General features: G+C 40.0%; 1 protein-coding gene across 1 annotated transcript in view; it reads left to right on the top strand.

Annotated features, from left to right (window-relative positions):
• The window catches only part of LOC134348172 (plastin-2-like), a 95,411-nt gene that overhangs the window by 45,185 nt on the left and 22,736 nt on the right, over positions 1-27,490 (top strand). Inside the window, exons 6-12 of the mRNA XM_063051149.1 lie at positions 676-811; positions 3,404-3,485; positions 6,970-7,135; positions 11,460-11,602; positions 18,805-18,900; positions 23,678-23,873; positions 24,686-24,764. Coding sequence (XP_062907219.1) covers positions 676-811; positions 3,404-3,485; positions 6,970-7,135; positions 11,460-11,602; positions 18,805-18,900; positions 23,678-23,873; positions 24,686-24,764 — 898 coding nt within the window. The remainder of the gene's footprint in view (positions 1-675; positions 812-3,403; positions 3,486-6,969; positions 7,136-11,459; positions 11,603-18,804; positions 18,901-23,677; positions 23,874-24,685; positions 24,765-27,490) is intronic.

Genomic DNA, 27,490 nt, shown 5'->3' on the forward strand with positions numbered 1-27,490 from the left:
GCACTGCTTCTGTTGAAAGTATGAAATAAAAACTTAAGGTGTTATAAATCGCTTCATGCTCCTTGAGCAGAGTATCTGTATGATTTTCTGTTTGTGCAGTTGTATTACAAGCAGCTTCTATAGTTTCCGGAAATTCAATAACCAGATAAAAGTCATAAGAAAATATGCAAACTGGTCTTGCCAGCTAGAGTTACCAAAATACTAAGAGCAGGCGACAGTGAAGAAGGTGTTTTTGTTTCACTCTACAGGAATGATGATTGCAGCGATCAACACTTTAATCCTGTGGGTGAAGGATTTTCCCCAATCTTTCCCAGTGCATTAGTAGAACTGTGCTTTCCAGTTATAGCTCATTGTCTGCAAAGTGAAAGACATTTACTGCCAACACATTGCTATTGGTTTATATTACTTTTATTTCTTTAACAATTATTAAGCACAAACTAATGTATTCTGATTAATATTTAAAATTCTACTGTTATTTCCAGCGTTACTGTGATGCACCATTGTGTAATATTTATGGAAGGGGATGGAGATGGGGAAGGGAGGGAAAAGCATAGTGGAATTTCTGTAAAAATGTTCAGTACATTGATGAGCCAGGAAGACCAGCACCTTACCCTGCTTCCCTTCTTCTGACTCTCAATAAATCATCAACTGAGTTCTCGATCTTCTTGCTTGTAGAGGAAGAACGATTTGCTTTTGTTAATTGGATCAACAAGGCTTTGGAAAAGGATCCAGATTGTCAGCAACTCATTCCTATGGATCCCAACAGTGACACTGAACTTTTTGCAGCTGTTGGGAATGGCATTGTCCTTTGGTAAGTGTTGTACATTTTCCTCACTGGCTTACAATGGTCTCTGACAACCCATCAGCGTTTATTGCCGAATGCATCAAGTAGAATAGGGCGTATGAATTGATTGGCACATAATTACTACCCTAATTTGGCTGTCTGTAATTAAAATCAATCGGCCTTCCAGTACAATTAGCAACCCCGACTTTACCTTTCATTGCTAGTGAGTCAGTGCCAGCAAACCACCAGCTTTGCCACCACTGTGTTACCTGGCTATGCTTTATCAAAGATCAAACAGTTTAGATGAGAAAATAAAAACATTCTCCATAATACCATTCTCCATTCTCCCCAATGATTTTCAGAACAATTGAGAAGTATCTGGGTATGTGCTCTTCACAGTGGAATGCTTGAGTATTAAATGAAATATTTGCAGAGATGGGGAGTGAGATTTGTGTCTGAACAGCAAGTTAATGTTGGAACTGGAGAGGCTACAGAACAGTTTCACTAAAATTAGATTCGGGCATCTGAACTCCAAAGATAATAAATGCATCCCCTTAAATTTATGAAGTTAAATTTTGGTTTAATTGTGTGTTTCAAATGAGTAAGGGAAAATATACACTTAAATGATTTCCTCTGGTGGAGGAATCCAGAACAAAGACATACATTGTCAATGTCAACACCACCCCTTCATTCTTTCCCAGCATCTCCAAATATTAGAACACATAATTAATTGTAACACACAAGTTTCTGGAGGAATACAGTGGGTCAGGCAGCATCTGTGGAGAGAAGTAGACAGTTGGCATTTTGGGTTAGGATACTTCATCTGCATCTTGTGCATTGTTCAAACATCAGCAGTCCCTTGTGTCTACGTAATTAATCTTTAATTTTTAAAAATTCCTACACCTCACCCTTCTTCCATGCAGCCATCCTTCTCTATTTAGACGTATAGGCCTGATATCCCTTCACAGATTCAGATTCAGATAGCAACTTTTATAGAGTCAGCATAAGGAAATTCAGCAGTCCGTTCTTCACCAATGCAACCTATGCAGAGTCCAATCTTGGAACAGACTGGGAAATAGTCAACGTTTGAGGCTTGGAAAAGTGTGTGGGAGTCCCACACTTACTTATGCTGGAAATAAATGAAGGCATCTTCCCAAGAAAGTACAATCATTGCAGCATTTCTTCCTGGATTTATCAGGAAGATCCAACACATTAGTTTATCTCTCCATGAATACAGCCTGATCTGGGTATTTCTAGTACCTTCTGTTTTTAATGTGAACTATGTGAGCTTAGTAAAGTAGCAAAGCTTTCTCCTAGAATCACCTTACTACCTTTGTTGATGTTCTTAGCATTATAAAAAAGGGAATTGATGGGTTTACCTAAAGCTCTGATATTATATTAATGTTGTCTTTGTACAGTAGAGATAAGTCAGTGGAAGAGTTTTTGAACAATCATGTCTCAAAGGGATTATCAACTCATTTGTGCCACTTTTGGCACAAAGCAAGAATGACTGAATGTTCATGTTACCTCCCCTTACTTACCTCTTGATTCTGCCTTGCAGATATTTGGTTCTCTTCAAGTGTTGTTTTGAGTTGGTTCTTCTGGCAATAGGAAATGTCTGTTGTAAGAAACTGGTGTCCACATCTTCCCTTCTGCCACTTCCTTTACATGTTCACTTTGTGGCAGCTTCATGGGTAATGGCAGTACTTGATTCTTTCAGCAGAGGGGGAAGGGGAATATCCAAGCTTGAAAGATAAAGCTAGGATGGAGTACAAAAGCAAAATACTGCAGGTGCTGGAAAATGAAATAAAAACAGAGGATGTTTGAAAGTTTCAGCAGGTCAGGCAGCAGCTGTAGGAGGTGGATCAAAGTTAATGTTTAAGGTCAAAAAATTTAAATTAAAGTTAACATCTGTCCTGTTCAGTATTTTACATGTTTATTGAATTGTTCTTTAATCTTAGCTGGCTTCATAAAGGTAATCAGTTATGGGGTGTAAAGGAAATGGCACGATTGGGAATCAAACTCTGCTCACTGGGTTGAAAGTCCACACTTTACCGCGGTACCACTGAGGATCGTGAGTGAATCCAGTTGCAGAAACCATGCTGTAGACAGGAGTTGATGTGCAGAGTCAAAAGCAAGTTTCACTTCCTTTTAGCCAAGATGTGCAAAAAAAAATAGGTGTGGGCAAAAATAGGCAACCAGTCCATCTCAAAAATGCAGTGATCTAAACACAAGCTCAGTAACCCAAGATCTTGATGCACAAATAAGATCCAAAAACGGCAGTCAGTAAGCGGACATTAAAAAACTCAGAGACTCTTGCTATTTACAAGATCACACTTTAAGACTGAGCAAAGTGAGGTACAGGAAGCAGGGTTTAAATGCACAGATGTTAATTGGGAATATGAGCAGTCACTGATCAATACTAAGGGATTTTTTCAGAACTGATTGGACTATCTTAAGGAACTATGTCTGCCCCTGCTGGCTAAGCCTGGAAAAGACTAGAGTTCTAACATGGAGAGATAGTCATTTCATTTTATTTTTGGTTTGAAGGTTGTTTGGCCTTTGAAATCATAGAAACTAACCACTCTGCTGTTCTGTTTAACTTCTGTTTTAATCTAGTAAAATGATCAATCTGTCAGTGCCCGATACCATTGATGAGAGGACAATCAACAAAAAGAAGCTCACCCCTTTCACTATACAGGTATTAACATTAACTACATGGACTGAATTAATGAAAATATTTGCATCTTTTTTACACTTAGGATGGCTGTCACTGATACCAAATGTATTGAATGTCTTCTTGTAATATTTCCGATATATAAAGGCAATTGAATTTGTTTTGGTTAAAAAAATTTGCTTGGGGCACAAAACAATAGCAAGGGAGGAGGAAAATTTCCTGTGGCATGGATTATGATGTGCATTTAATTGCACTGGGTTGATTGGCTGAAGTTGACTCCAGGCCAAGGTTCTGAGAGATAGGTATCAATTAAATCTGTCTACTGAAAGTTAGGCTGATCCCTTTGAAGGGGAGTTAAATTATGTTAGGTGTGATTCTTCCAGGCATCTGATAAGTGAATATGACTTGGGACATTACAGACTGATGCAACATGGGACAGTGTAGGCTTCGGCTTTCATACATTTGATATGGGAGGTACAAAGCAGGAACTATCTGCAGTCTCCTCTGCTGTCAGTTAGCAGCCTTTCACCAGCCATGATGCAGCTGCTGAGGAATCTCTGTGAGTAGCATTGGGTCAGGCATTGGAAGAATGCACAAATTTGGCATGATTTAACAAATAAATTTGATTTGTGAGCAATGTTCATTCTAATTTGTAATGACCAGTATGCACAAAAATCTTGTGCTGTGCAATTTTTTGCCCAGTGACAACAACATGCACTGAATTTTATATAAGGAGGTAGTCATTTTAACAGCTAGCAAAACACTGTCAACAAGAACTTTGATCTCCTCCCGGTTTGATTGTTTTTGCTCTTATTCATCTGCACTTATACAAGACATATATAGCAGGCCTGTAGCAGAAAATGAAGTATTTTCTCACCGGAGCTGTTACACACCGTCCATATGTGATTTGCTTGCTAAATGGCACTTTAAAAAGTCAAGTTTTTAAATATCATTCCACTTCTTCCCACTTGCAAATTCTCCAGCAACTTTTGCATGGCAACAATACACGCAGGTAACACCAGTTTCTGTATTGTACATAAGTATTTCTTGTAGCTGTATGTTCCTGACCTCACGAGCTTTCAGTGTAGCAGTTTCTACTGTTTCATTAAACCATTCTGCTTTAAATGAACTAGCAGGTCTTTTGCATGCCACAGGCTTTACTTCTTTGGAATCCAACATAGTGAATCAATCATTTCTTCAATAAAAACAGTCTAAATAAACCAATTCTAAAATCTGCAGACAAATCATTGCAGACTCCTCAGCTCAGTGTTAAGAGCATAGCTTCCCTGTTGACGAAGTTGTGCAGCAAGCAGAAGTGAACGCAGTAGGGAATTAGTTGGAAAGTTCCCAAAGGCAGTGAAATTCTAAAAAGGAAGAATTGCATGTCTTTCTGGGAATAAATCTGGATAAGTTCCCAAGGCCTGATGAGATGTTTCCCAGGCTGCTATAAGGGGCAAGGGAGGCCCTGACAGATTTTTAGTCTTTGCTGCCCTCTAAAGGCAATAATGTTGCCCTTTCTTTCAAGCGGAGCAGAGGGCATAAACCAAGTAATTAAAGGCTGGTAGGGAAGTCATTCAAAAAAAAGTTTCTGAGAGATTGGATTAATCTAAATTTGGAAAAGAGGAAATTAATCATATAGTTTTATTAGGGAAGATCCTGTCTGACAAATTTGATTAAAGTTTTGAAGAGGTTTAAATAAAAGTATTATTGAGAGCAGTGTTGTTAATGTAGTCTATATGTGCTTCAGTAAGGACACAAGAAAATAGGAACAGGAATAGGTCATCAGGCCCTTCAATGCCCACCATTCAATATGATCATAGCTGACCTTTGCTGGTCTCAACTCTTCTTCTGTGCCATTTGCCTGTACCATTTTATTCCTTATCTATCAAATATTTATCCACCCCCACTTTAAAGACTTGCAGAAAATTATGCTTTGACCATTGCCAGAGCAGAAAATTCCAGAGATTCACTACCATCAGTGAGAAACTTTTACATGCCTTATTGTTAAATGACTAGCCCTCTTATTTGAGGGTCCTTTTATTTTAGACTCTTCTAATAGTGAAAACAGTGGGAAAGTGAACCAGTTAGGTCTTTGACAAAGTCCTATATAGCAGATTGGTTCAAAAGGTTAGAGCTCATGAGATCCAAGGCAAGTTGGCAAACAGGGTTCAACTTTGGCTTGTTAATCAGAGGAAAGCGTTATGGTGGAGGGTTGGTTTTTGGTGGAGGGTGTTTGGAAGCCTTTGACCAATTGGTTATATATTGAATAAGTTAGAGGTATGATTAGATAGCAGATACCACAAAAGTCAGGAGTGTTATTTGTATTGAGGAGGATAGACTTGTGCTGCAGGAAAATATTGATTAGTTGAAGAGATTAGCAGTGTAATGTCGGTTGGAATAAGTGCAAGATAACGAATTTTGTGAAGTCTACTAAAGGTAGGATATACACAGTGAATGAAAGAGCCTTAGGAAATATTAAAGAACAGAGGCACCTTGGTATACAATTAAAGAATCTTTGAAGGTGGCTGTATATATAAATAAGGTGGTGAAGAAGGCATATGGGATATTTACCTTCATTAGCCCAGGCACAGAATATAAGAGCAAGAAGTCTATGGTATTTAGTTTATAAAACAATTGGTTAAGCCACAGTACAGGAAAGACATGATTACACAGAGGAGAGTGCGGAGGATATTCATCAATTTGTTGCCTGGAATTGAGTGTTTAAGTTATGAGGAAAGACTGGATAGGCTGAAGGGGGACCTGACAGAGGACTATGAAATGTTGAGGGGCATAGATAGTAAACTTTCCAAATGTATCTAAAAGTGAGGGCATGGGTTTAAGTTAAGGGATAAGAGGTTTAGAGGGAATTTAAAAAAGAATGTTTTCATCCAGAGAATGGCTGGAATCTGGAATGTACTGTGACAGTGGTGGAGGCAGAGACTCTGATAACAGTTAAGGAACATCTATATAGATATAAATTGTCAATGTATAGGAGGCTATGGACCAAGTGCTGGAAAATGGGATTCACATAGATGGGTACTGAATGATCAACATGAACGTGGTAAGCCATTTCTGTGTTGTAGGACTCTTAAGTATTTACAGTCACCCTGCTGAGTATCAGGGCAAACTAAAGTGGGAGGTGTTATTTTAACTTACCAACATTCTGCTCAGTCAGATTTTAAGTTACAGATCACTTCAATTGAGTGTATTATGCATGCAATAATATGGATTGCAAAGTTCAGAGTGTTTCTGAGAGAACTGAGTTCCAAAATGACATCACATCAACATTGATATTGGGATGTAGCTGTTCTGTACTTCCAGTGGATGTACACCATTTGACTTCTAATGTCCCTAATAAAATGAGTCCTATGTGCTGCAGATACCATCTTGCTCAAAAACCACTTAGCAACACAGAAGTTGGTGGTATCAAGCCTATTTTCCTTGTCTATCCCCATTCCACATATTTGACTGTTCACCATTTCTTCCACAACTTCCTATTTTCCCCCAGGAAAACCTGAATCTGGCATTGAATTCTGCTTCAGCGATTGGGTGCCACGTGGTTAATATTGGTGCTGAGGATCTAAAAGAGGGGAAGCCTTACCTTGTGTTGGGCCTTCTGTGGCAGATCATCAAAATTGGTCTGTTTGCAGACATTGAGTTGAGCCGAAATGAAGGTAGGTACTGGTGTGTAGTAATGGGATTTGTCTACAATTACCCCATTTCAGGGTATTAGAGTTGATAAAGGCTTGGGATATGAAGGACGTAGCCTCCATCCTTCATATTTTTTTACAAGGGTCCCTGCATTGGAAGAGTAATTGAAGGCTGATTTGCATCTTATGTCTAGTTATCCTCCTTAGATCCATAGACTAATAATCTATCCATCCTATTCTTGAAATCTGATTTAACATGACTTGCCAACATTTTGACAAAGGGTTCTAGATTTTCATTCCAGGTTTTCCTCTGAGTGGGCTGGCTCTGATTTTAAAGTACTCTTTTTTTAATTATTTATTGAGATAAATAATAAGCTGTACTGCCCAGCAATCCCCCAATTTAATCCTAGCCTAATCACAGGACAATTTACAATAAACTATTAACCTACCAATCAGTAGGTCTTTGGGTTCAGGGAGGAAACCGGAGTACCCAGAGGAAACCCACGCGGTCACAGGGAGAACGTACAAACTCCTTACAGGCAGCGGCAGGAACTGAACCCGGGTCACTGTACTGTAAAGCGTTGTGCTAACCACTATGCTGTCGTGCCTCCCTCTCCCCTAATTATAAGTGTAGCCTCCTGGTAAGCCTCAGGCTAGCTCAGCTCGTTTTCGTCTGGGGGGAGTAGCCTTCGGCCCCGCCAGACTGGGTAATCAAGTTTGTGTGGATGCCGTGTGACGTACCCCACACCACCAATTAACAGACAGCACACAATGTACGATTTACAGATTACACATTATAAATCTTACTGGAACTATGCAATTAACTATACAATATAAAAGGAAACTAAAAGGCGCCAAATTTATCAGAGTTCAACCACTTCGTGCACAACTGTTGGAGCTCAATTAACGGGGTCTTCTTTCCACCAGTCGATCTTCTCCCCTTATATTCTCTCACCAAAGTAAACATTTTCTTGTTGTGCCATCAATTCCATTTCATGCCTAAACTCCTTTGTTATATCCAGTCAAAGTGGACATAACCTTGCTCTTATAATTTAATCATTCTATCCCTGTTTTCATTCCATTAAATTTGCTCTGCACGCCCTCTTTCTGTCTCCAATAACAATTCTAGTAATCTCTTCAATAGGTCTTGATATCACTATGAAAATGAATACTGTATTAAAACACATTGAAATGCCATGATTACCTCATTGCCTTGATGCATTGCTAACAGATGGAAAAGAAACTTTATCCTCTTCCATGGTTTGGGTATAGACAGGCATCTCAGTCCACACAGCAGCAGCTCTTACACAATGTCAACAAGATCAAGGAGCCGATTATTGACTTCAGGAGAAGGAAACCAGAGGTCAGTGAGCCAGTCCTCATCAGAGTATCAGGGGTGGAGAGGGTCAGCACCTTTAAATTCCTCTGTGTTATTATTTCAGAGGACCTATCCTGGACCCAGCAAGCAAGTGCAATTATGAAGAAAGCACAACAGTGCCTCTACTTTCTTAGGAAAGTGTGAAGATTCGGCATGACATCTAAAACTTATATAGATATGTAGCGGAGAGTATATTGACGGGCTGCATCACAGCCTGGTATGGAAACACCATTGCCTTTGAACGGAAAATGCTACAAAAGGTAGTGGATAAGGCCCAGTCCATTGCGGGTAAATCCCTTCCCACTATTGAGCACATGTACACAAAATGCAGTCGCAGGAAAGTAGCATCCATCATCAGGGACCCCAACACCCAAGACATGCTCTTTTCACTGCTGCCATCAGGAGGAAAGTACAGGAGCCTCAAGGCTCACATCACCAGGTTCAGGAACAGTTATGACCCCTCAACCATCAGGCTCTTGAACCAATGGGGTTAACTTCACTCAACTTCACTTGCACATCATTGAAATGTTCCCACAACCTAGGGACTCACTTTCAAGGACTCTTCATCTCAAGTCTCGATATTTATTGCTTATTTATTTATTATTTTTCCATGTACTATAGGAAGGATGTTGAGGCCTTGGAGAGGGGGCAGAAGAAGTTTATCAAGTGGCTGCCTGGTTTAGAAGACAGGTGCTATCACAAGAGACTGGATAAACTTGGGTTGTTTTCTTTGGAGCACCAGGGGCTGAGAGGTGATCTGATAGAGGTTTATAAGATTATGACAGGCATAGATAGAGTAGACAGGGAGTATCTGCTTCCCAGGGTTGAAATCTCTAAGACCAGGGAGCATGCATTGAAGATCTAAGAGGATGTGAGGGGAAGTTATTTTATTCAGAGTCATGGATGCCTGGAATGTGCTGCCCAGTATGGTGGTAGAGGCAAATACATTGGGGGCTTTCAAGATACATTTGGATAGGCACGTGGATTTGAGGAAGATGAAGGGATAGGAACATGGTGTAGGTAGGAGAGATTAGTGTATGGGTGTTTTTGATTTGCTTAACTGGTTTGGCACAAGATTGTGGGTCGGAATAGCCTGTTCCTATGCTGCACTGTTCTATATTCTATTATTATTTATTTCGTTTTGTATTTGCACAGTCTGTTGTCTTTTGCACATTGGTTGAAAGCCCAAGTTGGTGCGGTCTTTCATTGATCCTATTATGGTTATTATTCTATGGATTTATTGAGTATGCCTGCAAGAATACAAAATCTCAGGGATGTATATATATATATATATGTATACACACACACTTAGATAACAAATTTTCTTTGAACTTTGATCTATAAGTTTGCAGATGATACTACTATAGTGGGCTGTGTCTCAATCATGAGTTGGAGTATAGGAAGGATATAGAGAGTTTAGTGACTTGGTGTCATAACAATAACCCTTCCTTCAATGTCAATGAAAGGGCTGGTCGTTGACTTCAGAAAGCAGAGTGATGCACATGCACCTGTCTACATCAATAGTGCTGAGGTTGAGAGGATTGAGAGTTTCAAACTCCTTATTGTGAACACCACCAATAGCCTTTCCTGGTCCAACCGCATTGATATCATGCCTAAGGAAGCTCAACATCACCTCTACTTCCTCAGAAGACCAAATAAGTTCAGCATGTCCCTGATAAACTCTTACCCATTTTTATCAATGCACCATAGAAAGCATTCTGCTGGATGCATAATGGCTTTGTGTAGCAACTGCTCTGCACGTGACCACAAGAAACTGCAAAGTATTGTGGACACAGCTCAGTACATCACAGGAAACAGCCTTCTCTCTGTGTACTCTGTCTACACCTCACTGCCTCAGTAAAGCAGTCAGCATAAACAAAGATCCCACCCATCATGGGCATTCTCTTTACTCTCCTCGACCATCAAGCTGAAGATACACAAGCCTGAAAGCATGGATCATCAGGTTCAAAGACAACTTCGGTCTCAATGTTATAAGACTCTTGAATGGACCCCTTATATGATAAGCTGGACTTGGCCTCACAATCTACCTTGTTATGACCTTGCACTTAATCATTTACATGCACTGACCTCTTTCAGTATTTTACACTTTATTCTGCATTGTTTTTTCAGCTTATTCTGGCTCATTGTACTGTGTAATGATTTGATCTGTCTAAACAGTATGCTGGATAAGCTTTTTGCTGTATCATAGTACATGAAACATTAATAAGCCAATACCAATACCAGTTTCTGAATTTAACCACAACACTATCAATTGCCAGGAGCCTAGCTCTGGAATTCTTTCCTAAACTGTCTAAATGAAACTGCCTTTCATTCCTCTTTGGAAATGCTCCTTTTAAGCTGTTGCATTGATCAAGTTTGCTCTAATACCTCTTTTATGGCTTGGTATGAATTTTTATTTAATATTGCTCGAGCATCTTGAGCATTATCACCTTCACATGATTTTTGTTTTGATGAAGCCATTGTCCAATGAAAGTTGTTATTATTGTTATTTAGCACCTAATGAGTTTGGGGAGAAAAATGCTCTGAATTTACTACTTTATGTTCTAGAAACATAGAAACATAGAAAATAGGTACAGGAGTAGGCCATTCGGCCCTTCGAGTCTGCACCGCAATTTATTATGATCATGGCTGATCATCCAACTCAGAACCCCGCCCCAGCCTTCCCTCCATACCCCCTGATCCCCGTAGCCACAAGGGCCATATCTAACTCATGTTCTGATTTACTGCCTTACGTACTGATATGTTATTGAAAACTTTTTTAAAACCTAAATGCAAATTACTACCTTTCAGTACCCCTTCCCTTCCTAGAAACAATTAATCATAATTTTTTACCACAAAATGCAATTCTTCACTTTTTGTATCAAACTCCCACTATCATAGACTGATCATCCTTAATTAATATGATAAGAATGGAGCTGCTGTTACTTACAGAGAAGTATTTCTTTCCAGCACTAATTGCCCTGCTCCGAGAAGGTGAAAGTCTGGAAGACCTGATGAAACTGTCACCTGAGGAGCTGCTACTACGATGGGCTAATTATCACCTGGAAGGTGCAGGATGTCAAAAAGTTAACAACTTCAGCAGTGATATTAAGGTATGAACAATAAATTAAAAAGAAAGTTTGCCTTTTTCCCCTCATGTAATATATCGTGTTAATGGGGGAACCTGATGGAATGGCAATTTGAAGTTTACGCTTTTCTAAATTAACTGGTACAATACACTCGAAAGATTTGTTGAGGCTGATGAAATTGTGATTTGTGATTTTTATAAGGTTAGTGTTTGTATTTTTAGTGCAAGGGTTTGTTTTTCTCTGTAGATGTCACAGCTGAACTTTCCAGAATATTTAAAAAATTGGTGACATCCCCTTCCAAGTCTCTTTGTGGTGATCAATGACCTTTGTTTGAACTCTGCAGTGCCTGTAGTAGTAGTAACCACTTGCTGGCATTGGATGGGGAATTCTCAGATATCCTGAGATGAGAGCTTCTGAATTTCTGGAGCAAAGCTCCAGCAATCATCCTGATTTTTCTTGCATTTTAATAGTAATTTAGCAGTCTTTAAGGTTTGATTTTTCCCAAACTTTTAAATTATTTTTATTTTATTTTGCTGAGATACAGCGTGGAATCGTAAAGGTGTCTTTTGCCATCCCTATTCTTCTTCTGATGTCCATGTCGCACCTGCTATCTGATGTCACCCAGCTTCCTAAGTAGCAAAAGTTCTGTACTTGTTTTATGTCTTCATCATTTATTTTCAGCCTGCAGATAGGATTCTTCTTCTTTTTGGATATCACCATACATTCTGTCTTTTTGCAATTGATAGATAGATGGGGAAGACATAAAACAAGTTCAGAACTTTTGCTACTTAGGAAACTGGTGACATCAGATGGCAGGTGCGACACGAACATCAAAAGAAGAATAGGGATGGCAAAAGACACCTTTACGAGAATGAAGGGTATACTGACCAACACTAAACTAGGCATGACAACCCACCTCAGAGTACTGAAATATCCAGTTTATCCAATTATGTTATATGGATCAGAATGTTGGACAATATCTAGTAACATGAGGAAACGAATTGAAGCAGCAGAGATGTGGTTTTTGAGGAGGATGCAAAGAATATCATGGATGACACAGATATCTAACAAGGATGAACAGAGCAAACACCAAAAGAGAAATAATGTATGAGATCATGAAAAGACAACGCAACTTCATTGGACATGTGATTAGGAAAGAGGAGTTAGAATGCACGGTAATTATGGGAAAGATTGAAGGGAAGAAAGCAAGAGGAAGACAAAGACAAATGATAATGGAGACAGCAGCCAGAGAACTGGAAATGAATACCAATGAATTGATCCACTTGACGCAAAACAGGAGTGTGTGGGCCATGGCAGTCAAAGCTCAATCTGGGCATGGCACCTGATGATGATGATGATGACAGCATGGAATAGACCTTTCTGGCCCTGTGAGCTACACCGCCCAGCAACCCCAGATTTAACCCTAGCCTAATCATGGGAAAATTTACAATGACCAATTAACCTGCCAGTCTGTACGTCTTTGGGCCGTGGGAGGAAACCGGAGCACCCGGAGGAAACCCACGCAGTCATGGGGAGAATGTACAGACTTCTTACAGATAGTGGCAGGAATTGAGCCCGGGTGACTGATACCGTGTACTCATTTGGAAAAAATAAAACTTACAGCATTCACCAGATCACCAGAAGTACTTTAGAACTGGGCAGACGGGCTGGTTATTTGATGTGACGTGGACTCGCAAATATCCATGAAAGTGATAACCAAATAACCAGTTTTGCTAGCATTGAAATTTTAACAGCTTTCATTCAAAAAAAACTAATCATGTTACTTAAAATTGCTCAGATGTGATCCATTGAAAATTGTGTACTGCTCCCTTCCCCATACTTTCTACAGTGCACTACAATGGTGCATTTCGACATAGGGTCAATGCTAATTTATGAGGAAATTTATCTGAAGTCAGGTTGGTATGATAGTAAGACAATACAAGACTGACAGAAACTGAAATTTCCACGTAAGGGGAAAAAAATCAAAATTGCTATCAATAATTCATCCTCTTTCCATGAGAAGTGTTATTCTATAGGCTTCTCTAGCAAAGTCAAGAGAAATCTGTGATTTGATAATAATTTCAAGTCAATGTATCTAAAACCATCATTGCTTTGTCTATGAGAGCAAAACGTGTTTTTAATATATTAAGCTAATAATTACTGGCTAGCAAACATTCTGGCACTAGTAAAAGAAATTTTGTGTCTATTAATTGTAATTACTTAAGGTAATTATTTCAATATATTGGAAATTTAAATGTTATACCTCAAAAGGGTTTAATTTTTCAATAACTTTGATCTCGAATATTGGGTTGTACTTCCTAGTTTGCTGCTTGTGTCGTTCCTTTCATGTGATTGTTACCTGGTGAACTTGGTGCTCGACATTGTTTTGTCTGACAGTGACCTCCTTCCCTTACACTGAACCTGGTTGTTTCACCACTGTCTGTAAGGTCAAAAGCTCTTGTCTATTAAATTAATATCTTTCCTTTCTTCTTATAAACATGAGTCATCAGTAGAAGAAATTCAAGTAAGTCTGTAAATCTTGCTCCTTGTATATCTGCATCCTCGTAGTGTGTATGGAATTGTTGTAGTTGTATATTTAGTTGACTAATTTAGTGTTAATGCTAAAATGATTGCTCAAATATACAGTAGCAATGTGGAATAAACATGTTAGAATTCATAGAGTGGAGCTTTGTTCAATGGGAGTGTCCACCCAGCTAGTGAGCCCTGATTCACAGACTTCCAAATGTCTTTCTCTCTCTTAATTTTAATCATAATGGAATGAGTATTAGCCTCTGTACTTGGTCCAGTCTGCAGCCAAGTACAGAGTGTTGTGACTGACTAAAACTGAGTCATATAGAAACTCTAACTAGGAAATATAGAAGTCTTTGTTCATACAACAAACCCTCAGGAAAGAGAATCCAAGAGAATTTCATTCTCCTGCCACAATGTTTTATACCTTTTAAACACAATGGGAATCTGCAGATGCTGGAAATCTTGAGCAATATATTTCAAAAATGCTGGAGGAGCTCAGCATGTGTGGCAGCATTTTTGGAGGGGAATAAACAGTCGATGTTTCATCTGGACTGGACAGGAAGGGGCCAGAAGCCAGAATAAGAAGGTGGGGGAGGATGGGGAGTGCAAGCTGGCAGGTGCTGGATGAGGGGGAAGGTAGGAGCGGGGTGATTAAGTAAGAAACTGGAAGCTGATAGGTGGAAGAGGTAAAGTGCTAAAGAAGAATTTAATGGGAGAGGATAGTGGACCATGGAAGGAAGGGAAGGAAGAGGAGAGGTGATGGGTAGGAGGAAAGAAGAGAAAAGATGACAGCGTAACCAGAATGGCGAGTGGAAAAAGAGAGGAGGTGAAATGGGCAAGTAATTACTGGAAGTTACATCATCGATGTTCATGCCTTCAGGTTGGAGGCTACCCAGATGGAATATGAGGTGTTGCTTTTCCAACTTGAGTTTAGTCTCATTGTGGCACCATCTCTGACATCTCTCTCCTCTTTCTTGATTTCTCTGTCTCCATCTTTGAAGAAAGACTATCCACTGACACATTTTACAAACTTACCAACTCTCACAGTTATCTTCACTATATCTCTTCCCAACCTGTCAATGTAAAAATGATATTCCCTTTTCTCATTTCCTCAGTCTCTAATGCACGTTTTCTCAGAACGAGTTTTACATTCCAGGACATCTAAAATGTCCTCATTATTCAAAAAAGGGGGTTTCCTCTCTACCACCATCGATGTTACCCTCATCCACATTCCTCCATTTTCTGCTCCTCTGCCCTTACCCCATCCTCCTACCATCATAACAGAGATAGAATTCCTCTTGCCCCTATCTACCACCCCATGAGTCTCCTTATCATTCTCTGTAACTTCTGTTATCTCCAACAGGATTTCACCAACAAGTATATCTTTCCCACCGCACATCCCTTTCCTCTCTCTGCAGGGCTCACTTTCTCCATTGTCCACTCATCCCTCTCTATTGATCTCCCTATTCCCTGCAAGCATGACACCTGCCCCTACACATCTTCCCTCACTACAATTCAGGGTCCCAAAAAGTCCTTCCAGGTGAGATGACACTTCACCTGCGAGGCTGTGGGGGTCATCTATTTTATCCAGTGCTCCTGGTGCAGCCTCTCCTCTATATCGGAGACCACCTCGTCAAGCACCTTTGCTCTGTTCACCTCAGAAGACAGGATCTCCCAGTGGTTACCCATTTCAATTTGACTTCCTATTAACATATTGACATGTCTGTTCTTGGCTTGCTCTGTGCCATAATGAGGCCAAACTCAAGTTGGAGGAGCAACACTTCATATTCTGTCTGGGTAACCTTCAACCTGATGGCGTGAACATTGATTTCTCCTACTTCTGGTAATTATTCTCCCTCACTCTTCTCTCTTTTTCCATTCTCAAGTCTAGTTACCCTCTTACCCCTTTTGCTTCTCACCTGTCCATCTTCTTCAGCCCTTTACCTCTTCCACCTATCACCTGCCAGCTTGTACCCTAACCCCACCTTCTTATTCTGGCTTCTGCCCTCTTCTCTTCCAGTCCCGATGAAGGCTCTTATCTTGAAATGTCGACCGTTTATTCCCTTTTATAGATGCTGCCAGATTTGCTGAGTTCCTCCGGCGTTTTGTGTGTTACTAACATTGAACAATTAGCTACAGTTTCAATGCTATATTTACCTGCTTAACTTTAACATCTTGAATGTAGTAAGGTAACTTTATAGAATTACATATTTACTATGGTGGTACATCCGAAACCTCTGAATATTCAATAGTGTTGTCTGTTCCAACAGCCTCTGAGCAAAAACTCCAGACACCCAAAATATACCCCTTTCGTTAAATGTTAAGGGACTGCTCCTTGAATATACAACTAGCCAGAAAATTAAGTGACAGAACAGACCTGTCCTGAACTGCACATTAAATAGCAATGCCTCTAACAATGTGTCAGTATAAGAGATGGTCACTGAATACTTTCAGTGATCTCATTCTGAAGTTTTCAATGATCACCGATTGATATAAACATTTATCTACCGTCTTGCTGTACAGAATTAGAATGTCCCACATCCAGTGATTGGTTTCACTAGCCACAAAGTATCAGTTGGAAGTTCAATTGGGTCTGGGTTTTATTTCCGGGTGGCTGGTTCGCATTTGAATTAATATTTGCTATATTCACATAATTCTGTAACTCCTGAATAATCCTTAATTTACCCTCCTCTTGGCCATGGACTGAATACTGTACCAGGAAAGCCAAACTTCAAGGGGGATCTAATTAAGTAGAATAGCGAAAATGCCCTTCACGTAGGATCCCCTCCCTAATTACTTGCCTCTATATCTCTATGTGGGCTTACATCCACATTATCTATCATCCATAACTGGCTATCTGCAGCGATAGCAATAAAATGTTCCAAGTATTAGATCACATCCTCTTTTCAGATATATTTGTCTTCTTGATTTCAACCAAGAATCCCTAACAACTTTGTGATTATAGACATGTAAACTAGTGAAAAATCATTTTAAAAACAGAAGCAATCATGTTTTCGTTCAATGAATGTCAAGAATAAACTGCTAGCATAGGTAACAAAAAAGAAATAACAATTTATAGAAGGTAATTGTATTCAAAGATAGAAAATTTGAACATGAGCACCGAGCAATTATAGGCAGAATTATACCCTTTTCACAACTATGGTTCTTCTTATCATTTCACCTGGTGTATGAGCAGAGGGAGGACAGGGTAAAGGCCTTCTACTGTGCCCGGACCTATTCCAAATCACTCGTGAGCTCCATTCCAGAAGGGTACCAGAAACTGGTCTTGGATCAGTGAGTGCTGGACTTCTGGACTTCCATTTCATAAAGAGAAAACTATCATTTTTATTTAACAGTATATAGTACTCAATCAGTAAAATTTTATTTCAATACATGTGGAAGAAGAGGAATAGGTAGGAATGAGTGTGTACAGTACTCACAAAGTGGCTTTAAAGTCCACGTGGACATTTGTTAGTTGTTTCCTGAAATAAAATTATTTTTGTGAGCAAGTGCAGTTTTCCTGTGCACATCAAGATTACAAGAGCAGCCACTGAGCTGAATGGGGAGTGAGTTTTCTTTGGCTGTGTTGGTGTAATTAAGTACCAGGGCCAGATTAACTAGACTTTTCTGGTCCACTGTGAGGTCAGTCTGGATGACCTGTTCAAGTGCCAGGGTGGAGTTTGGAGTCACAGTTTTCTGAGTCAAGAATCAGCATAAACAAGTTTGTCCTCAAACATGTAAACAAAACATTTTGCAAAGGAAAGGGGATATGGCTAAATATTCTCATCTTTAGCAAAGGTGACATTTGCTTATTATTACTGGATGTTCTATTTTAAGCCCCAGTAGTGGTCTGATCAAAAGAGCAATCACATGACATGACATTAAAATCAATCACATCAATGAGGAACTAGAATTATACAGTAACCTAACCATGACAAGATGGGTGAAACCAATTTGGTTTTCACTACAATCTGAGAGTTTCACCATCATTTTTATTTATAATAGATTTTTGAGGTATTTAAAACTAATTCAAGTGCTCACACTGCCAGTGGGATTTGAACTCTTATAGCTCTGAATTAGTAATCCAGTAACACAGCCACTACATTAGCTCACACTATGAAGTTATACAATGTTTCTGTACTGTAAAGAAACATCTGTGAGAGTGATTGCAACATGAGTGAAACTGTATACACCAGGGGTTCCCAACCTTTTTTATGCCATGGACCCCTACCATTAACCAAGGGGTCCATGGACCCCAGTCTGGGAACATCTGGTATACATCACACTATTATTATTGTGCTGCTGTAGTTTTAAGGATCCCCTGTCTTTTATCTATATATGTCAACCCTAATGCTAAATCTTCCACTGCTTTTACTTTCCTCTTTGTTTGAATTCTTAATGCTGCCCCTGGATGTCTCGATTTTTTTGGATTGTTGTCATGTGGGTGAATTCAAAAGCTGACTGACTTCTGTAACCTAACAAAGGTATCTGTTCAAATCATTCAATGCATTGGATTAATGTGGTTTTAATGAGACTCCAACTGATTTAGCTGTTGATTATTCCTGTCTATTTGGTGACAGAATTAGATTTTTACAAACAATAATTATGTAGTGCAAGTAGAATTGTTTGCATGTGCTAAATCTGTTCTTGCATTACATGTTCCACTTTCTAAGTCTTCTCTCTGATTTCCACAGGATTCAAAAGCTTACTACCATCTTCTCAATCAAATCGCACCAAAAGGAGATGAAGAGGGACAGGCTCCAATTGCGGTTGATATGTCTGGTATTAATGTACGTATTAATATGTAGTCTTATCATCTTTTCATTTTCTTAAAATAGTATACAGGTTGATCAAAGGTTGGCTACAACCCATTGTAGGAAGAAAAGGAATTTAATTTCCCTTCTGTTACAAACTAGTTAAAGGGTTTGACATTCCTTTATCACATACTTAGTTTAACTCCCCACACAATACTTTGATGACATGGCCTTCACTAATTCCACATATTTTCCCTTACTTTCTGATAATATCCCATTTCCCAGGGTTCTCTAAAAATCCCCCTTGTGCCCTCCACTAATTCACCCACCTGCTTGCTATCCTCCTTTACTGATTTTTTGTTTCCTAGTACCATGCCTTAATTCCTAGTTACTTCTTACACATGCTATTTCTCTACTTCCCAATTGCTCACTTTCCTTATTCCCTGTTTTGTCCATTCATCCTCTTATTTCTTTCTCCCTCTTTTGCTCCCAATTCCCCCATGGCTCCCCTCTTCCTGTGAACACCTATATCCTTTTGCCTTCTGTTAGCTCTTAACTTGTGAGCTCAATGCCATTCATGCATGCTTTGAAAGGGAGAATAAAATTACACCTGTGTGAATCCCTGCAGCATCCGGTCATCCTGTAATCTCCGTCTCAGTGGCGAAAGTCAAAGGGTGAATCCTCGCAAGGCGTCAGGCTCTGATAGTGTACCTGGTGGGGTTCTGAAAACCTGTGGCAACCAACTGGCAGGAGTGTTCAATCTCTCACTGCTCCAGTCAGAGGTTCCCACCTGCTTCAAAAGGGCGTCAATCATACCAGTGCCCAAGAAGAGCAGGGTGAGCTGCTTCAACAACTTTTGCCAATTGGCATTCACATTAATCGTGCTGAAGTCCTTTGAGACGATGGTCATAGCCTGAGTCAACTTCTGCCAAAGTAAGGACCTGGATCCGCTGAAATTTGCCTATCGCCACAATAGGTTAATAGTGGATGCAACCTCACTGGCTCCCCATTCAGCCTTGGGTCACCTGGATAATATCACTACCTACGTCAGGCCACTGTTTATTGACTACAGTTCAGTGTTCAACAAAATCGTACTGTCAGTTCTATTTAACAAGCTCCAAGACCTGAGCCATTGTACCTCCCTCTGCAACTGGATCCTTGACTTCTTCACTGGCGCATCTCAAGGACGTGTGCTTAGCCCACTGCTTTACTCACTCTGCTCCCACGATTGTATGGCTAGGCACAGATCAAACAGCACCTTTTAATTTGCCGATGACACAACTATTATTGGCAGAATTTCAGATGGTGACAAGATGATGTTCAGGAGCAAAATAGATCAGCTGCTGGGTGAGTGGTGTAGTAGCAACAACCTTGCTCTCAACATCAGCAAGACCAAGGAATTGATTGTGTACTTCAGGAAGGGGAAGTCAAGGGAACACAGACCAGTCCTTACCAAGCTATCAGAAGTGGAGGGGGTGAGCAACTTCAAGCTCCTTGAGTGTCAACATCTCGCGTATCTATCTTGGGCCTAATATATTGATGCAATTACAAAGAAGGCATGACAAAGGCTATGTTTCATTAGGAGTTTAAGAATTCGTATTGAGTTTGAGTTTGAGAATTGAATTGACACTCACATATTTCTACAAATGTGCTATGGAGAGTACTGTTACTGCATGACTGATTGGTATGCAGGGGCCATTGCACAGGATCAGAAAAAGCTGCAGAAAGTTGTAAACTTTGCTAGCTCCATCATGGGCACCAGCCTCCCCAGCATCCAGGACACCTTCAGAAACCAAGGCTCAAAAATGCGCCATTCATCAGTAAAGACTCCCATCACCCAAAACATGCCCTCTTCTATTTCTACCATCAAGGTGGTGGTACAGGACCCTGAAAACACACACTCAATGTTTCAGGAGCCTCTTATTTCCCTCCACCATCAGATTTCTGAATGAACAATGAACCCATGAACACTACCTCAGTATTTTTTCCCTCTCTTTTTGCACTAGTAACCCTCTCACTGTGGCTTGAAATAAACCAGGCTCGTTAGCTAACTCTGGCTAACAGCCAAGTAACTCAGCATTCATTGCATGGGTAATAGTGAGAAGGGCACCTTCAATAGACAACACGTCTAGGATTGGAATGACTTGGATTCAACCAAATAGGAAAGTTGGAATGTTCCGATGGGGGTGTGGAAATTATGGTGAATGCTGTGTAAATACTGTCCCACGCAAAGTTACCGTTTGCCTGGAAATAACGGACCTTACACCAGCACAAAATTAAAGTGGAAGTATATTTACAGATATTTCAACTTTAAACAGTTAATAGAGAAAAAGAAAAAGGGCCCAGTACAATTAGGCCAGTCTAAATGCGCGCAAAAATGTTGGAGATCATTTCCGGAGTAGTCGGGTGCTTTGCTTTGATTACTCACCTACTGAACGCACGTTCTGCGTGAAAGACACCAGCCACAGTTGGAACTTCCCTTGAAGACCATTTCAAACGGACTGGCTAACTCAGGAGTATTGGCACTTCTTCCTTGGAACCATTCGTCTGCACAAAGCATTTCTCACAACGGGATCTCCTTTGGGCAGGATTCTGCAAGCATCTTCCCCATTGCTCTTCTTCACACCTCTTTCCAACAAAGACCCGAAACCATCCCATTGTCCCTCAGAAATCTCTCAAATGTTCCACGGCATCCCACTGTACAGAAAGTTACCAGGACAAACCTGACTGGCTGATACCACATTCCTAAACTGAGCAAATGAATCCTTATCTTTGCAGAAACCAAAGTACTGAACTGTGAAACTTAATTTACAGAACACAATGTGTTTTACAAAAAAGCTGCAGAAAATAAAACACTTAATAGCACTACATTAGCAATACAATAAGACATGTTCTTAACCAGGCATTACACACTACTTATTTAATTTAATTTTCCTCTTTATATACTTCTTATTGTAATTTATAGTTTTTGTTAATATGTATTGCCATGTACTGCTACTGCAAAACAACAAATTCCCTGATATATACCAGTGATATTAAACACGATTCTGATTGTGGTTCTGAGTGACTTTCACTAATCCACTCTTTTAAAATGTTAATTTCTTTGCATATACGGTATGTTGGTAAACATTCGCTTAGAATTCTTGGCTTTCATTTCATTAAAAATGTAAATGAAATGGCTACAGTATTTAAGTAGAATGATTAGCGATGTAGTACCAGTCCACAAAATGAACTGAGTTCTAATGAGGTGTGGCCGGGAGGTCAGAAGATATGTAAGGCCAGGCAGGTAATTGTTTGGGGTGAGTGAACTGTCTTCCTATTGTTCAAACGTTGGTGTAATTTCTGTGGAACACGCAGATAAATGGTAAAATGATGGCTGTTAACTGATCATGAGAAATTGAACTCATCTGTATTAAGAGTAATATCACCATGCTTACAATTCAGGATACTTGCCAACTATTAGTTGGATTTGAGTTATAGTTCAATTTCAAAGTAAATTTATTACCCAAGTACGTAAATGTTACCATATACAACCTTGAGATTAATTTTCTTGCAGGCATTTACAGAAAAAAAGAAAGACAATAGAATTCTAAGAAAAACTATGCATAAACACTAATAAACACCAATATACAAAAGAAGTGTACAAATAAACATAATACTGAGAACATAGGTTGTTAAGAATGTTTGAAAGTGAGTCTGTAGATGGTGGAATTAGTTCAGAGTAGTGTGAACAGTTCAGGATCCTGATGGTGGTGACGTAGTAACTGTTCCTGAACCTGACTGTGTGGGACTTAAGGCATCCGTACCTCCTACCTGATGGCAGTGGTAAGAAGAGGACATGGCCTGGATGGTGGGGGTCTTTGATGATGGATGCTACTTTCTTGAGGCAGTGCTCCATGTAAATGTACTTAAAGGTGGGGAGGGCTTTGCCTATGATGGACTTGTCTGTATCCACCACTTTCTGTAGCCTTTTTCATTCCAGGCCATTAGTGTGTCCATAGCAGTCCATGATGGAGCCAGTTAGAATACTCTCCACTGTGCATCTATAGAAGTTTGTCAAAGCTTTCAGTGACATGCCAAATCTATGCAAACATCTAAGAAAGTACAGGCTCTGTCTTGCCTTCTTTGTTATGACACTATGTCCTGGTACAAGGACAGATCCTCTGCAATGTTGATAGCAAGGAATTTAAAACTACTGACCCCTCTACCTCTGTTCCCCTAATAAGGTCTAGGTCATGGACCTGCACCTTCTTCCTCCCATAGCTGATAATCAGCTCTTTTGTTTGGCTAACACTGAGTGAGAGGTTGTTATTGTTACACCGCTCAACCAGATTTTGAATCTCTCTGCTATATGCTGATTCATCACCACCTTTGATTCAGCCAACAGCATTGTAGTCATCAGCAAACTTAAATATGGCTTTGGAGGTGAACTTAGCCACACAGTCATAAGTATAATGTGAGTAGAGCAGGGGGCTAAGCACACATCCCTGCGCTGATAGTCTGTGCGGAGGAGATGCTGTTACCAATCCATACTAACTAGGGATTGCCAGTGAGGAAATCAAGGATCCAGTTGCACAGGGAGGTACTGAGGCCCAGGCGTTGAAGCTTGGTGATGAGTTTTGAAGAGACCATAGCGTTCAATGCTAAGCTGTAGTCAACAAAGACAATCCTGATGTATGCATCTTCAATGCCCAAGGGTTCCAGAGCTGAGTGAAGAGCATAGTCAGTTTTTCTGAGGATATGTTAGGATTGCAGTTTGAGGCTTCAAAAACAAATCAGGCTGAATATCACAAATACTTCATTACTTATTCAGGAAAAAGATGACTTGAAACGTGCAGAGTCCATGCTTCAGCAAGCCGATAAACTTGGCTGCAGACAGTTTGTCACAGCAGCAGATGTCGTACGTGGAAACCCCAAGTTAAACTTGGCGTTTGTTGCCAATCTCTTCAACAAATATCCAGCTCTTCAGAAGCCTGAGAATCAGGACATAGACTGGAGTCTCCTGGAGGGTAAGCACCGGAGAAAATTAAAATGCTTTTGACAGCTTAAAATGTTTCATTTGTGAAGAACTTTGTCGGTCTGGTGTAAGATGTCAGTACAAATTAGTGCCTTTACTCTAATCAAAAGCAATTAATGTTGCCTTCCCAGCAATGAGCTCCAGTAAAGGCTTGTGGGTCCAGGGATCAAACTGAAACTTGGGTACAAACACTTCAGGTTGAGCTTCACACTGCAACAGTAAATTTATTCTTTACTGGCACAGAGGGATACAGTTGTTCAAAATGGATTTTGTTTTTTTCTATCAGATCAGCATAAATAATGTTAATAAAAAAAACAAAGAAAAGCTGTAACTGGTGAAGAATATTGTGCACAATTTCTTTGTAGAGAGAATATATATTGTAAATTTTGAAGTGTACATTATCAAAGATATGGGTAATGCTTGCAAAGACAGACTTGAGTAGTTGGATTTATTTCATTCAATCATTAAAATTCAGATAGATAAAGGTATCTTGACTCTATCTGACATATTTTAGTTTGATTTTGTACAGCAAATTCCTACTCGGGATGGAGCGTGGCTGGTTGTTTGTGGTCTGAGGCACTAGGACAGTTTCTGAGGAAATACCACATTTTATCAGCCGGTTACAGCAGAACGCTTATTTGTTTCAATGTTCAACACTTATTAACTGTGCAATTATCTCCTTGCATTCTTCAACTACATCTTCATATGGGCAAGATTTATGGATGCTCCCTTTCCAGAATCATAGATTTTGCTGCCTTTTTGTTAGCAACTAAACATTTTCTCCCTGCTTCAATAATTTTGTAGGTGAAACAAGAGAAGAAAGGACTTTCAGAAACTGGATGAATTCACTTGGTGTGACTCCTCATGTGAATCATTTGTACAGGTAAGGAAGACAACAAAGGATAACTCTTAGGGCTAGACACAGGTTGTAGGGCCTACGTCACAGAACATTAACCAAGTGATTTCAGAGGCATGTGCACCATCCACAACAAGTTACTATGAAAGTCTAAATCATCCACACTTAAAATGCTTTGTACAGTTAATTGCTTTGCAAATTTCACATACAATCAATTGCCGCTCTGCCCATGACAAATCTTCAGTATAAATTATCATAGCTCTATTTTAGAGAATCCAAAAGTGTTTTATATTCATAAATTTCTTTTGAAGGGTAATGTATAAAATGGCGTAACCAATTTGGCCAAAGAAATCCCTCATAAATAGCTGTGTTATGGGTTATAGTGTAAAGGTAATCTACTTTAGTGATAATAGTTAAGGGGTAAATATTGATCACCAACCAGGAGGGAAAAAGCAACACACACAAAATGCTGGAGGAACTCAGCAGGCCAGGCAGCATCTATGGAAAATTTTGGGCTGAGATCCTTCATCAGGTCCTGTACTCTTTTCAACAGATGCTGCCTGGCCTACTGAGTTCCTCCGGCATTTTGTGTGTGGTGTTACGTACCCTGTAACTGGGATGCCAAACCAGCAGAAATAGACCACTTAGTTGGAGTCTGGATTACTGGAACTAAGAAAGTTTTATTAAAGAAATAAGTAACACAGTACTCTAATCGTAAGGATATAAACGCAACAGATTAGCAATGATAAAACATACATGTACACGGAACTAAGGTAATAGGAATCAACCAAGCTCTATCGCAGTCTAGGGGTAAAATGATCAGTCTCAAAGTGACGCAGAGTTCAGTTCAGCTGAGTACAGTTTGCAGTAATCGCTGTTGTGCCGTTGGAGAGAGAGAGTGAGATAATATGCAAATCTGATTCAGACAGACCTTTGTTCTTCGCAGTTAGCTTTCAGGCGAACCCTTTTAATGTCTTCTGTGGTCACCAACTGTGACCCCTCCGTTCCGGATACGACCGTTCTTCCACGGTGAACCCGGCACCCAGGCAAGGGCGGACACACACACCAGGTTCCCACCGATCGTACCCTTTTCACCCTGTGCATCTATGGTCGGTTCCCGCGACCAGACCTCTAACTCTCACCAACTTGTGGGGGCACACCGCTCTTCCAGTGTCTCGTTATCTCGTGATCTCGTGGTGTCTTGCCTTAGCGAACCTGTTCTTTTTATCCCCCTGCTGGGGTATCGCCTGTCCATCAAACTTCAAACAGTTCAGGTTCAAAGCAATCGGTCTGTCAATACTCGGACTGGTGTCTCTTTCTGTTATCTCTCTCTCCTCTTTCATTAACATTTTGAATGTTTCTCCATTGTCTCACTTATCTCTGTTATTAGCATCAATCTTCTGATAACTTGGTTTTTCGTCACAGTGGATTCCCAGCATCTGCAGTTTTTCTCTTCTTTGTGGCAGGAGGAAAAAAATCTGTGTTTCTTTTAGAAAGTGCTGTGGGATCTTTACTATCTGTATGAAGAGTAAAAGAAAGTCCTTTTGTCAGTAACCTTCATGAACTTTTAATTAATAACCTTGCTGCCATTGTAAATTGGAATGAATGTCCAATATCCTGTAAAAAACCCAGGTAAAGGAGCAGTCCATGCCTGCATGCAACAGGACCAGCACAACATCCAGGCTTGGGACAGAGCAGTGATCGTGAAATTCATACCATCTGTACGAGGCAATGCACAATGTGTATGAGAATCAAACCACTACTGCTGGACAAAGAACAATTTTGTTATCACTGATTTTTTTTTCACCCAATTGCAAGTTGTCATTTACTGGAAACACAAATAGGCCAGCCACATAAATATTGTGGCTACAGAAGTAGGTCAGTGAGTATATATCCTGTGGAAGGTAATTTGGTACATTATTGTAACATGTATCAAGATACAACGAAAAAAAATTGTCTCACATACTGTTCATTATAACAGTGCATTGAGGTAATACAAGGGAGAACAATAATAGAATACAGAATGAAGTGTTACAGTTACAGATTAAGTGCAGTGCAGGTAGACAATAAAGTGCGAGGTTAGGACGCAGCAGATTGTGAGGTCAAAAGCCCATCTTATCATACAAGGGAACCATTCAATAATGTTATAACAGCAGAATAGAAGCTGTCCTTAAATCTGGTGATATATGCTTTAGACTTTTGTATTTTCTGTCCGATGGAAAAGGGAAGAAGGGGAGAATGCCTGGGACAGGTGGGACTTCGATTATGCTGTTTGCTTTGCCGAGACAGCGAGAAGTATAAACAGAGCCCATGGATGGGGAAGCTGGTTTCCATGATATGCTGAGCTGTGTCCACAAATCTCTGCAGTTTCATGTGGTCACTGGCAGAGCAGTTGGCATACCAAGCTGTGATACATTCAGACAGGATATTTTTTACGGTGCATCAATAAAAATTGGTGAGATTCAGCGAGGACATGCCAAATTTTTTAACCTCCTATGGAAGTTGAGGTACTGGTGAATCTTTCACACCATAGCATCTATGTGGTTGGATCAGGCAGGCTATTGGTGCTGTTCACTCATAGGAACTTGAAGCTCTCAGCCCTGTTGACATTAGCACCATTGACTTAAACAGGAGTGTGGGCGCCTTCCCTCTCCCTGAAGTCAATGACCAGCTCTTCTGCTTTGAGGGAAAGTTTGTTGTCACAACACCATGTCACTAGGTTCTCTATCTTCTTCTTAGATTCCAACTCACTA

This window comes from Mobula hypostoma, chromosome 6 (assembly GCF_963921235.1).
Source record: "Mobula hypostoma chromosome 6, sMobHyp1.1, whole genome shotgun sequence".
NCBI lineage: Eukaryota > Metazoa > Chordata > Chondrichthyes > Myliobatiformes > Myliobatidae > Mobula > Mobula hypostoma.